Source organism: Balaenoptera ricei, chromosome 3 (assembly GCF_028023285.1).
Source record: "Balaenoptera ricei isolate mBalRic1 chromosome 3, mBalRic1.hap2, whole genome shotgun sequence".
In the NCBI taxonomy this organism is placed as follows: domain Eukaryota; kingdom Metazoa; phylum Chordata; class Mammalia; order Artiodactyla; family Balaenopteridae; genus Balaenoptera; species Balaenoptera ricei.
This window is the reverse complement of record NC_082641.1, coordinates 77846458-77859425: the sequence shown is the minus strand read 5'-3', so window position 1 is coordinate 77859425 and position 12968 is coordinate 77846458. Positions and strand designations below refer to the sequence as shown.

The 12968-nt window shown below is 46.1% G+C and overlaps 1 protein-coding gene across 1 annotated transcript; it reads left to right on the top strand.

Moving 5' to 3' along the window:
- Nucleotides 1-2563: 2563 nt before the first annotated feature.
- GLRX (glutaredoxin) lies at nucleotides 2564-11762 on the top strand. Its single transcript, XM_059916802.1, has 3 exons — nucleotides 2564-2868; nucleotides 8916-9035; nucleotides 10639-11762. Exons 1-2 carry the CDS (start codon nucleotides 2662-2664, stop codon nucleotides 9027-9029), a joined length of 321 nt encoding a protein of 106 aa, XP_059772785.1. The 5' UTR covers nucleotides 2564-2661; the 3' UTR covers nucleotides 9030-9035; nucleotides 10639-11762.
- The last annotated feature ends 1206 nt before the right edge of the window (nucleotides 11763-12968 follow it).

Here is a 12968-nt window from a genome sequence, read left to right as displayed (position 1 = left end):
AGGGGAGATGGAGGGACAGTGGTCTACAGGGTCAAATCCTGCAAAGTGGGCAAGTAAGCAAAAGAGCCTGAAAAATGCTCATTTGTGGCCAGATTGTCCCAGCCCTCATCAGCCTGCGGTACAAATGAGATGGCATTAATAGTAATAGCCCGTATTTCATATTTCACATGGATCACTAGCTTGTTGCCAACTATCTGCAGAGCAGGACCTCCACTGCCTTGAAAAAAGTCCTTGCTCCCCAGTATTTCTGGGAGTGCCTGGGGGTGCACAAGCCCAAGAAGAGTCCTCATGTCTCTTCCACACACACCCCCTCTTGATGTGCACAACACTCCAGGACGGCAGCCCCCATGATGGCTGCCCGCCCTGAAATAGCCCCGAGACCCATGGGTTCCATCTCCTGATGTGCCAAAGCTATAAACTTTCATGATGGTAACGCAACAGAGTATTCTATGCTTTGAATTCTTCACTGAAGTCAAGCCACGGCATTTTCTGAAAAGTGGAGAAGACTCACCCTCTTTGCCATCTGTTTTTGTTCCAAGTCTCATGAAAAGGCCTTCTTCAGCTGTGTCCTGTGGCCATCTGTCCTAAGGCTTCAGACACCACTCCCTTGGCCTCAGCTGTAGGGCAGACAACAGAAGCCCTCTCCTCCTGCACCCTGATCTCTGCCCCAGGTACCCAACCCTCCAGGGACCCTATGCAAACAGATCCTTTGGGAGTTTCACTCCACCGGTTTACCAGAAACTCCACACCCACACTTCTGGGTTAGTCTCAGGCAGGACACCTGGCTGCAAGGTGATTTAGCAACGTGGCGGTCATGATTGACGTTGGCCAAAGGAGTTTCAGCAGAACGGCTGAGAAGGAGGTCAGACTGCACTGAGGTGAGGACAGGATGGGAGGTGGGTCAAGTTCAGATGGCAAACATAACAGCAAGTCCTATGAGACTTGGCTTTTAGGGAAGGGCAGGAAAGCAGGGTCAAGGAGATGGAAGGTGGTGGTGGTGGTTTGTAACAAGGCAGAGACTTGACCAGAGGCGCATGCTGAGGAAAAGGAGCCAGCGGAGCGGGAGAGGCTACGCCCAGACGCTGAGAAGAGAGCGGTTCTGAGGGACGTGCCAGGCGCGAGGCGTGCTGCGGACCCTTGCGCGGGAGGGAAGACGGCGGCCCTGAGGAGGCCCCGGGCTTCAGCGAGCGGCCCCGCCACAGGAGTCCGAGCGAAAGGACGAAACGAAGAGAGACGACAAGGACTCTGCCAGGAGCTTATTCAGGAGAGAATGAAGCTGTGGGTTGGGAAGTCCCAAGCCTGACGTGGACCAGTCACCTCAGGCCTCCCGCCCTAGCACATTCTTTCTGAGGCCAGAGATCTCATATCTTACTTAGTCCCTCTCTGTGACTCAGAATCTGGGTTTCTTGCTTTGCCGTTTAATTTTAGTAAAAATTAGAGCTGCTTCCGGGAGTCAATTTTCTTCCCTTCCCTCAGTCATGCTATGCTTGGGATTCTGACGTGACAATCAGTGAAGGTGTGCAGCTCCAGCTTGGGCCCTAGTCTCAGTGTGAAACCTCCTGGGGAAAAGGATAGTTCCCTTTTCAAGGAGGTGGTTTTCCTTTTTTCCTTGCTTTGTTTATTTAACTGACTGCACATGGAGGGGTCAGAACTGGCCCTAGAACAAAAGACTTCGCTCGCCCCACTCGGGAGGGTGGGCACCACAGGGAAGAGCATCAGGCCCTACAGCGTCTTACGACACTCAGGTGACTGTGAGAAGTGAGCTATTTCACCCCTTAGACTCACAACAGTGAAAACCACGGGTCACAAACAAAGGGTCAAACAGAGAAAAAGACCTTCATTGGACCTGCAGTTTGAAATTTGGGTTTGTGCTGGAATTCACTTCCATGCTAAAGTGCAGTTCAAGGGTCACAAACTCAAATGCTTAGGGACGAACAGCAGGGGTCTGGAAGGCGTGAGCCAGCCCGGCGAGGGGCGGGCAGTGGCCTACCTGAGCCGCTGTCTGCCCTACCCAAAGAACAACAACTCAGCCCCAGCTGCTGCCACAAATGAAGACGACCTGACCTTTCAGAGAGAGGTCGCGGGTCCAGGTTCTTTTGTGAAATCTCCAGATGTTTAAAAGTGGGGAGCTAATTCCACTAAACAGTGACAACGGCAAACAGTGCAGGCCAAGCAAGACGGGACACAAAGTCACCATCTGAATTTCACTTCTTCTAAAGAGATTTCAGCGCATTCTGTTTCTTGAATGATTCTGTCTGCCTATGTTTTTAGAAACTGTGTCTCAGAGACAACAAAGGTTTGACTGTCTGCTCCGCCCCCTCCCTGGGGCTGGTCTGCACGCTTTCTGCTTCCCCAGAGAGTGACTTGACTCTGTTCTCTTCCCAAGAGCAGGCGCTCCTGAAGGGGCTGAGGACAATGACAGCCTGGACATAGCTACTGATGATGACATACCAGCGGGCGTTCCTCCGAAGCTCTAGCTGCTGAATCACTCCAGACTGAAACGACTTCAGGACTGGCCCTTTAAAAATCGAGCGCGCTACCGGGCAAACTCCTCCTCCAGGGAGGTTCCTTTAAATGAGAGCCAGCTGGCCGGGCCCCGCTTTACTCCCAAGCAATACCTGCAATCGAGGTTTCCTCCCCAGGAGATAGCAGCCTGTGAGCATGGCTCAAGCGTTTGTGAACAGCAAAATCCAGCCTGGGAAGGTAGTTGTGTTCATCAAGCCCACCTGCCCCTACAGCAGAAGGGCCCAGGAGCTCCTCAGCCACTTGCCCTTCAAACAAGGGCTTTTGGAATTTGTCGATATCACAGCCCACGGTGACACCAACGAGATTCAAGACTATTTGCAACAGCTCACAGGAGCCAGAACGGTGAGCCTGGGGTTTCCTTCTAAAAGGCTGGGGAGAAGGCTCCCAGATTCCTTTTTCTTGTCGGGGCTGTGAACGTGGTACGCCTGTGCCTTTCTCTAGGACACCGCTAGGGCTCTGTCTGTCACTCCAGGCGGCTGGAGGGCTGTGCAGGTGGGGGAGGGCGCCTGAGAGAGGACACTGCTTCCTTGAATGGGCGGCTGGACTTCGGCCAACGGCGCTCTCACATCAGAGGAGGGAGCACAGCGGATTGTGTTGGGCGTCAGGGGCAGCGGGCCCAGCAGCTGCCCAGGAGTCACTGGGGAGCTATCTGGAGTCTTTGTTTTAAGCACTGACAGTCTGCGCTTGCAGGGCTGGGGTGGAAGGAGGGATGCAGGGGCCAAGTGTGATCGGTACATTTCTGTTGTTGTGCAAGAATCGCGTGCACTCTTTGCTCTGCGTTCACAGGGCCAAGTGGGATTTGCTGTCCTTCCATCTTTTCTCTAGGCTCTCTTTAACCTTCACCTAAATCGCTCATTCTTCCATATTTCATCCAACTCCTCCCACTGGAAAAATCTAACGGCTCCTTATTGCTCCTTAATCTAAATTATGGGATGTTTCCAGGCCTGTTAGGGAGTCCAGAGGCCAGAGTTCCGGATGGCTCTCGCAATGGTTTGCTGTGTGATCCTGGTAAGTCACCAGCTCCGTGACTCTCAGGGACCTCCTGGCTGCAGCACCAGACTGGAGGAGGTGACCTCTACATCCCTTTTTGCTATGAGTAGACAGTGGGACCCTAAGAACCGCTGTCCCCTATGTGAAAAGCCTTCCTCTTCCTCAGCACCCACGGCTTCCCGACGAGATAGCCAGCCAACCAGATCACCAGCATCAGCTCAGGTGCTGGGGCAGGGGCATGGTGGTGAGTCCCGTCCCACCAGCTCACCCAAACTCCCTTTCAGGACGCACATTCTAGGACACAGCGTTTGCAGAAGCACATATCCTAGCTCAGGTTTAGTTTGACTTACCGTGTTTTTTCCGGCTTCTCAGTGTAAAGCCTGGGAGGCTGTTCTCCCCACCTCTCCAGTCAGAAATCAGCCTTCTGGTGCAGAAAGAGGCAAAACACGCTATACCCCATTGCTTCCAGGGCCCCTGCTGTGAGCTGAGGACCCTCGTCTCTGGAAGGAGGGAAAGGGCAGTGTAAGTACGCCTGTGGCCCCCGCTGTGAGGCATTCCTCTGGGCCAGCGGTTCCCAAATGTTACTGCTCATCAGAATCACCTGAAGAGCTTTTAAAAAAAACCTTCCCAATGCCCTAGTCACACCGCATGCCAATTAAATCACAATATGGGAGGTGGCAGCCCGGCATCAGTAGTTTTAAAGACCCCTAGGACATGGATACAAACATTGGGTTATAAGATGAATAAGTTCTGGAGATGTAACGTCCAGCATGGTGACTATAGTTAGTAATACTGTATAGTTAGTAATACTGTATAATGTGCTTGCAATTTGCTACGAGATTAGATCTTAAGTGTTCTCACCACACACACATGCAAATGGTAGCTGTGAGGTTATGGGTATGTTAATTAACTTGATTGCGGTAATCATTTCTTAATGTAGTATATGTGTATCAAACCATGACATTGTACACCTTAAATACACACATATTTATTTGTCAGTTATACCTCAAAAAATCTGGAAGTGAAAACAGAGTTCATCTCCTGTCAAAAAAATAAAAAGGTAATTCTAATTTGCAACCAGGTTTGGGAGCTACATCTTTCAGCCCGGCAGCACCTATTCTCTAGCAGGAAAAACAAACCTCTTCAGGCATTCATTCAACAACTTTTTTTTCAATTCATTGTAAAGCAACACTTTTTCTTCTAGTGGTCTTTTATGTTTGTTTTTGAATTTTTCAAAATACTTTTCACAGGTTCTTGAGTCCTGAATGCCATTCCTCCAAGGAGAAGAACAAACCCTTTGAAGTTGTAAACTTCATGATCCCGAACAGTGAAGGGTTTCTATTAGAAGAGACTGGAAACCTTGAGAGCTGTCGCTATCTTGCTTATCCTGTGATGCCTGTGTGCTGTGCAAATAGTAGGAGCCCAGAGAGACTTGATTGATTACAGAAACATAGGCCTTCTATCAGGCCATGTACTTGGAGAAACTGGTTTTGGTTTCGCTATAGCCACAGCTCCTAGATCAGTGCCTTCACTTATTCCTTTCCCTAGTGTTCTTTCTTTATGTAAATCCAAGTTTCTGACCTCTATCATTTTCCTTCTCTCTGAAGAACGTCTTTTAACGTTCCTTACGAGGCAGATCTTTGGGCAACAAATTCCCTCATTTTTTGTTTGTGTGAGAAAATCTTTTTCTCCTTTGCTTTTGAAGGATAATTTTGCTAGATACAACAAATATTTTTAAGCACCTACTATACTAGGCACTTTTCTGGACATTGGAAATACTGCCATGAAGAGAACAAACAAAAATTCCTGCCTTTGTGGAACTTACATTCTAGTAAATGCAATTAATAAAATAGTATGTTGGAAGGTGGTAAGTGATGTGTGCTATGGAGAAAAAAACAGGCAGGAAAGGCAGGTAGGCTGTAGGCAGCAAGGTACAGTTTTAAATGGAGTCATCAGGGCCTCACTGATTTTAGTAGATCTCTAAAGGGAGTGAGGGATCAAGGCATGCAGAAATGTAGGGGTAGGGCATTTCATGCAGTGGGAACAGCAAGTGCTAAGGTCCTGGGGTAGAAGTATGCCTGGCAAGGAGGCCTGTATGGGTGGAACATTATGAGTTAGGAGGAGATGAGGTCCGAGAGATCACGCGGTACAGGTTGGCGAAGCCTTTCAAGCTATCACACGGAGTGTGCTTGTGACAGGAGATGAGATGCCACTGAAGGGTTTTGAGCAGAGGAATAACCCTATCTGACTTGATTTTGAAAGGGTCGCTCCAGTGGCTGTGGGGGAAGAGAAGACAGGAAGGCCAGGGTGAGGGTTGAAGCTGGGAGACCTCTGGAGGCTAGAGCAGTAATTCAGATAAGGAAAGATGGTGTCTTGTACCAGGGAGTAGCCAAGGAGGTGCTGCAGAGCGTCGGGAGCCTCTGTGTAACACCGGAGTGCAGGAGATGCCACCTGGCTGCAGCCGGGGCTGCGGAAAGCTCCAGGAGGGGAAGGGCCCCAGAATTCCCACGCTTGCTTTTATGGTGGCAGTTCTCTGCTTCTTGGCAGTAACAGACTCAAGTTCCTCCGAAGAGGCGGATGGGCCAGGAGGGGAGGGCACAGAGGACGAGTCTCCCTTCCTCAGCTGCATCAGCAGCTTCCTGTTTTGTCACCACAGCCTCCCACACTGTCCTGCTGCCAACTGATCACACTGACCACAGCCAACTGTTGCCTAGCCTAGAGGGTGGGTGTAAGGGCAACGGGGCCTTTCAGCCCTCAGGCAAGCCAGTTTGTAGCCAGATGGTCTGCACAGAACTCCGCCCTGATCATGTTTCAGGGCCTGCCTCAGGTGGCTGGGGGCTGCTGTAGAGCTGTGGGTTCCCAAAGCCTCAGTTACCGCAGGAGGAATGAACCACTATCAGTGCCAACCAGTGGTTTGCAGATGTGACCCCTGAGAGTCAGCATCACCTGGGAACTTGTCAAAATGCACATTCTTGAGCCCCAACCCGGATCTCCTGTATCAGAAATGTGCGGGGAAGGAGTAGAAACCTATGTTTTAACAAGCCCTCTGCAGTTCTGATGCAGGGTTCAAGTTTGAGAACAGCTATCTAAGGAGAAGACTCCTTACTCCTCAGGGCCTTCTCTCCAAATAACTGAACTCAAACCCCCTGGGCCAGCACCCTGGCCAAAGGTGGAGATGTGGCAAGTGGCAAGAGGAGTGACCATTGCTCAGTTCTTTCTGAAAATAACAGAAGTTCAAGAATGAATACATCTCATCCTTATTTAAAGCTCAGATGAGTTTTACTCCTTTAGGTAATGGCTTCAACAGAAGGAGCCCTGTATTAGAATTACATTAGAATTACATTAGGATTCTGTTTTATTTACCATTGCAACTGACCACAGCCAACTGTTCCTGGGGAGATAGAAGCCAAAAGGCCCCCAACAATTTGAGAGGTGCTTTATTTTCCCTAAAATAATGGCCAGATCCAGGGGGAAAGTTAGGTTTCTGACCTCATATTTCTGCATATTCTTTCAGCTAGTAAAAAAGCAATGTTGCCTTGATGGCGCTTCCATTTGCAAAGTCCCCACACAGGCGTGCAGTGCAGGTGGGACAGGCGTCACCTTCTGTGACTGAGGAGGACATTACCAGGCTTTCTTGCTGGAACACAGTCCTGTGTGCTCTTCCCCACTCTCGGGACATAGGAAATAGCCATGGCAATGGAGTGCAGGATCCTTTCAATTTGGGGCCTTAATTTTTAAAGCGTACTTCCACCCAGACCCTCTTCTTAATAAAAATAAGGTAAGGACTTACTGAAATAATCCGGCCCTTTTTCTCAACTCTCACACTTAAAAAAAAAAATTTCATCTGAACATGCACCCCAATGTTCATAGCAGCATTATTGACAGTTTCCAAGGTATGGAAGTCACCTAAGTGTCCATGAACAGATGAATGGATAAAGAAGATGGGGTATATATATATATATATATATATATATATAATGGAATATTACTCAGCCATAAAAAGAATGAAATAATGCCATTTGCAACAACATGGATGGACCTAGAGGGTATTATGCTAAGTGAAATAAGTCAGACAGAGAAGGACAAATACTGTATAATATCACTTACATGTGGAATCTAAAAAAATACAACAAACTAGTGAATATAACAAAAAAGAAGCAGACTCACAGATATAGAGAACAAATTAGAGGTTACCAGTGGAGAGAGGGAAGGGAAGAGGGGCAATACAGGGGTAGGAGATTAAGAGGTACAAACTATTATGTATAAAATAAGCTACAAGAATATGTTGTACAACACAGAGAATATAGCCAATATTTTATAATAAGTGGAATATAATTTATAAAAATTGTGAATTACTGTGTTGTACACCTGAAACTTGTACATCAACTATACCTCAATTTAAAAATGCATCTGAATTACTATGCCTTCTGAGGAAAGTCAAAAGCTTTGAAAATATTCTTGCTGCCTTCTGTCTTTCACCTGTCCTGCCCCTTCTGGTATGTTCCTAGTGTTCTGGGAGAGGACCTGCTTGCTCCTGACCACTCAGGGTACCCGCATTGTGCTTGTTTCTTCACTGCCAGTCAGCCTTTCTGTAACACCCCTGGCCTGGAATTTGCCTGAGCCACAGTGAAAAGACTTCCTCCTCTCTCCTCCTTCCAAGAGCCCTCTAGAATCCTGGAACACGCCTTACCTAGCAGCAGGGAGGGAGCCTGAGTTTGACTCAAGATGAACACGTTCAGCGGGTAGAATGACTGTGTCAGCCTGGCTGGCCCTGGGCCACCCACCCATGCCAGGTGTGAAACCAAAGCAGATGCATGTCCTTGCTCCCAGGGCTGCAGCACTTAAACATCTTATGATGGGCCAGGTATTAGAGAAGGAGATTCAGACACCACCACCCCTTCCCCAGCTGAGGACAGAGCTCACAGACGAGAGAGACGACTCTAATAAACTGTGAGTCTAAAATCAGGGACAGAGAACTGATGCAAATACTTTTCCAGCTGTACTTAGAGACAGACTCCTTCCTGGTTGCCATGACTCAGTTTAAGGGCTCAGGTGTGGTCCCAGCTGTAGAGAAACCAGAATTCAATCAGGGTGGTCCAGCTGCGGCCAACCAAAACTCTTTCCCTGAAACATAGAGTAAAATTTTTAAATCCCTTTGACAAGTTAGACAATCTCACACACACACAGAACATTCTATTTGAAAAGCATCTTGGCTTAAGAAGGTTCTTGAATGAATAATTTTATGCTTATAATAAAGTTCTGCCCTGAAAGAGTATACATGAGGAGGTTGTGAAGTGATCTGAAAAAGCTTTGGATCATGGGAAATATTTAGAGGAAGGATAAAATGTCTAATCTAATAATGATGTTCTCTAAATGTCCTGGCTTGTTTGCTTTTTTAGGTACCTCGGGTCTTCATCGGTCAAGAGTGCATAGGTGGATGCAATGAACTAGTAAATATGCATGCGAAAGGGGAGCTGTTGACACGGCTAAAGCAAATTGGAGCTCTACAATAATTATAGGTGAGTGACAGGTGGGACGCTGGGCCAGGAGCACTGGGAGATGGTGGAATTCTACTGCCACGTTTTATTACAATCTAGGAAGGCACTCTGGCTAGGGAAAGAATGATCTGGGGTGATTTGAGGAACTGTGACGTCATGTATGAGTTTCCTTTTACAAATGGATTCATTTCATCAATGGGAGGAAAGCTTTTCACTCAATCTTCATTTAACAAATATTTATTTAGCACTTACTATGTGCCAGACACTGTACGAGACACTGGGAATACAGAGATGAACAAAAAGATAACATGGAACTTATATTCTAGAGAGGTAGACGGATCAAAAACAAGTAAGTAGATAATTCCTGAAACAAATGAATAATTTGATAGAACATGGCAGGGGGATGGGGAGCAAATTAAGCTAATGTGGTAAGGGAAGGCCTTTTTCAGAGGGGCTGGTTGAGCTGAGACCTGATTGACAACAAGGAGACGGCCATGTACAGCTGAAGCAGAAGGGCTTTTCAGGCAGAAGGAATAATAGTGAGTACAAAGGCCCTGAGGTGACAAGTATGGAATATTCAAGGAACTGAAAGCAAGCAAGCGCAGACTGAGTGAAGCGCAGAAAGAAGGAAAAGTAGTAACAAATGTGGGCAGGGACCAGAGCACACAGGCCATGGTAAGCAACCTAGATTATTCTAAGTGCAATGTGAAATCAAGGTAATTTTTGCTTTACCTGTGTTCACCCTGCAAATCAATTCAATCTAATTGGCTTCCCAAATGACAAAACAGAGTTTTCTAAAATTGTAACCTAAAGGAGATCTTTGACTGAATGGAAAACCATAGGGTGATGAATTCTTCAGAAAGAAATCAAGATACCTTTGGGGTCTGATGGACTCCCCTCCCCCCAGCTCTTGTTAGTGCAAGCTAGCTTCTAAGCAGGCCAATTGCACTGACTCACAGGTGGAAAGACTCGTTTGTTTTAGCCAAAGGAGAAAGGGGTTCAAATTAAAATGTTCTTTGAGGAGTATTTATTGCCCACTAATTAATAATTAACCCTTGAGCAATGAGTACATATAATTTGTGGTGGTTACTCAGAATAGCAACATGAAGTGAAAAAACAAGGTCTGAAAAATGCAACTGAATCCCTTGAAATAAATTAGTCAATGTTATAAACTTTTCATCACAATTATACAACATCATCCCCTCAAATAAACACTGTGTCTGTTTGGGTTAGCTTTCTGGCCTCACCCCATGCAGGAGAGCACTCAAAACCCAATTAACTGCTGTGCCAAATGTTTGCTTTTCTGGAACACTCTTTAGCAATTTAGGCTTAGATGAGAATGAAAGAAAACTTACGACTTTCCTGGGAAGGTGGGAAACACCATTTCCCCAGCTGCCTCTATGCTGGCGTGGGCACTAGAGTCCGCCATATTCCCCAGGTCTCTTTATCTGCATTGCCCTTCAGCATATTATGCTCTCAGTATTCTACTGGCAACTTGCATCTCAAGGCCATCTGTAACCGATTATGCTTAAACAGCAAGAGTAAGTGTTCTGGTAATGAAAGGGAAATGAGAGGAATTGATCTTTTCCAAGAAAATCCAATTCTTTGTATTTTTTCCTAGCAGAACAGACCCCAGGCGGATATCCCCCTTGAGAGCTGGATGGCATTGCCGATAATGACAGCACTTCCTGGTGGATGGACCTGGGGCTACGTTTACCCAGCTACAGCAACTGTTTACTTAAAAGTTTGAAATATGTTAACGCAAATAAAGTGGGTGGGGGGCATTCTGGGGGCAAAAACAGCTTTTTCTTCTTTTGACTCAGTATTAAAAGGGGACCAACTTGCCCAAAACAACAGGTCTGAGAAGTTCGATGGATGTCTTGGGTTTCTTGTGGATTGGCCCTTTGGTTTCCAAAAAGACAAGATATGCTTAGGATTCACTCACTGACCCAAAAGATGTTCCTTGTCTTTGGCACGTGTTCCTTACTACGTGTTCTCCACGTGCTGGGGCTCCTCTACCTCAACACCAGTGTTTCTCAACCAAGTATATCCCAGACCTCCTGGGTCGAATCTAGAGTTGGTTTTCTGCTACTGTCCAAAGATTATTTTGTTGAGTTTGACTTTATAGAATTTGTATTATGAAATCAATAGATATTTTGAATCTGCTTTTTCAAAGGGTGTCTCCCTAGCCGCCATCCCCACCCCACCTCCTACCCCCTCCTACTGCGAGAATCACTGCCGTGAACCAGTGTTCTGAACCGTGACAACTCATAGATCTCATAGGAAATATTCAACAATTCCATGAAGGGTCTGAGCACGCAGTCTGAGAGACGCACTGAAAAGTTAAGCACGGTTGGTCTTCATTTTGGGCCACAGGGATCAGAGGTATAAATGCAGATGCTACGATCACGTGGCAACACTCTGTTACGTAAGATGGTTGTCCAGGGAATCCTGAACAAGTGTGTATTAATTTGTTTATAAACAAAAGTAAAACATAAAATTTTAAATGTTACATAGAAAACTTGTAACCCCACCTCCAAGAATATGTCTGTGAAAGTAGCCAAATTTGGGAAACTCTGTTCTAAATGATTTTCTCTCTCTCCTTTCTTTCCCCCTCACGCTATGAAAGCTTAAGAATTCCTTATTGTGAAGGTTGCTCTAGAATTGCAAGATTAAGTTAATTTCCCTCTGTAAGTCTGTAGTATGGATGGTTAATTTCTTCTCTAATAAAGAAGTACCCATGGATCACACAGTGATTTTTGTCCAATTCTTTTCTACGTTCTCAAGACCTTAAGGAATGTGATTATTGCAGAATATACCAACTTAAAGTTTTTTCAGGTTCATCCCCTGCAGGCACATGCCATTGTCCTTCATTAAGTATAAACGGTTGGTATAATTTTGTAAATTTCATAATTTGAATATGTCAACACTAGCCTACCGAATAATGTTTAGGACTCAATAATAGTCTTTTTCACATTCCATTTGCCTGTTTCTCTCCTAATACTCTCGTACTTTTGGCTTCCTCTCCCTTCCCTTATGCACCCTAACCACTCCCTTCAACCAGATGGCTGTGGATGATCGAGTAGGTTACACACTGCACAACACTATGAATGCCACCCCTGGAGGCTGTGCAGTGTGCAAACTGTACAGTCCCTGATCACCTCCAGACCACCTGCCTGCTCTTTCTTTCACATTTCTATGTCCTCGCTCATTGTGTTCCTTCCTCCTGAGATACCCTTTCTTATCCTTTGTTCTTCTTTCAAACCCTGCCTTCAAGGCCTGATTTACAGACTCTCCCCTCTGGACCTACCCTCTCCTCTCACTGCCTCTTGACTAAAAAAAGTCATTGCTCCTTCTTCTGTAATCTTAAAACATCAGGCTGTATTGCAGTTAATCATCTGTACTGGTCTCTTGCCATATTCAGAAATACTCAAAGGCAGTAGCCTCGACGTAAAAACCTTCATATGCCCAGTTTCTAGCACAGAGGTTCTATTTTATCAAAGCAATACATGCATGTGGTTTAAAATGTCAAACAACACTACTCCACCCCTCTCAAACCCCAGTCCTGGCCACACATTTATCAGTTTCATAGGTATTTAAGCTATTTAGAAATACTGTAAAATGTATTAGACATATATAAGAATATATAGAATGCATAGTTCTATTTAAATGAACACCCATGTATCTGCTTCCATAGTTAAGAAGTAAAGCACCCATATAACAGCGTGCTTCCAGAGTACTGATAAAGGACCTTAGAGGCCCAGGACTTCCCTGGTGGTCCAAGATCCCACATGCCAAAAGATAAAAAAAAAAAAAAAAAAACCGTACTGTAGAGGCCCATGTGCCCCCTCCCAATGTATCCCCTTCTTCCCTTCACAGAGATGATCTCTAGTTCATTTTGTTGTAATCATTCTGATCCTTTATAGTTTTACTTCCTACAATATCCCTCAGCAA

Coding starts and splice junctions, on each gene's coding strand:
- GLRX (XM_059916802.1), top strand. CDS start 2,662: ATGGCTCAAGCGTTTGTGAACAGCAAAATCCAGCCTGGGAAGGTAGTT. Junction 2,869..8,915: donor AGCTCACAGGAGCCAGAACG/GTGAGCCTGGGG, acceptor TTGCTTTTTTAG/GTACCTCGGGTCTTCATCGG.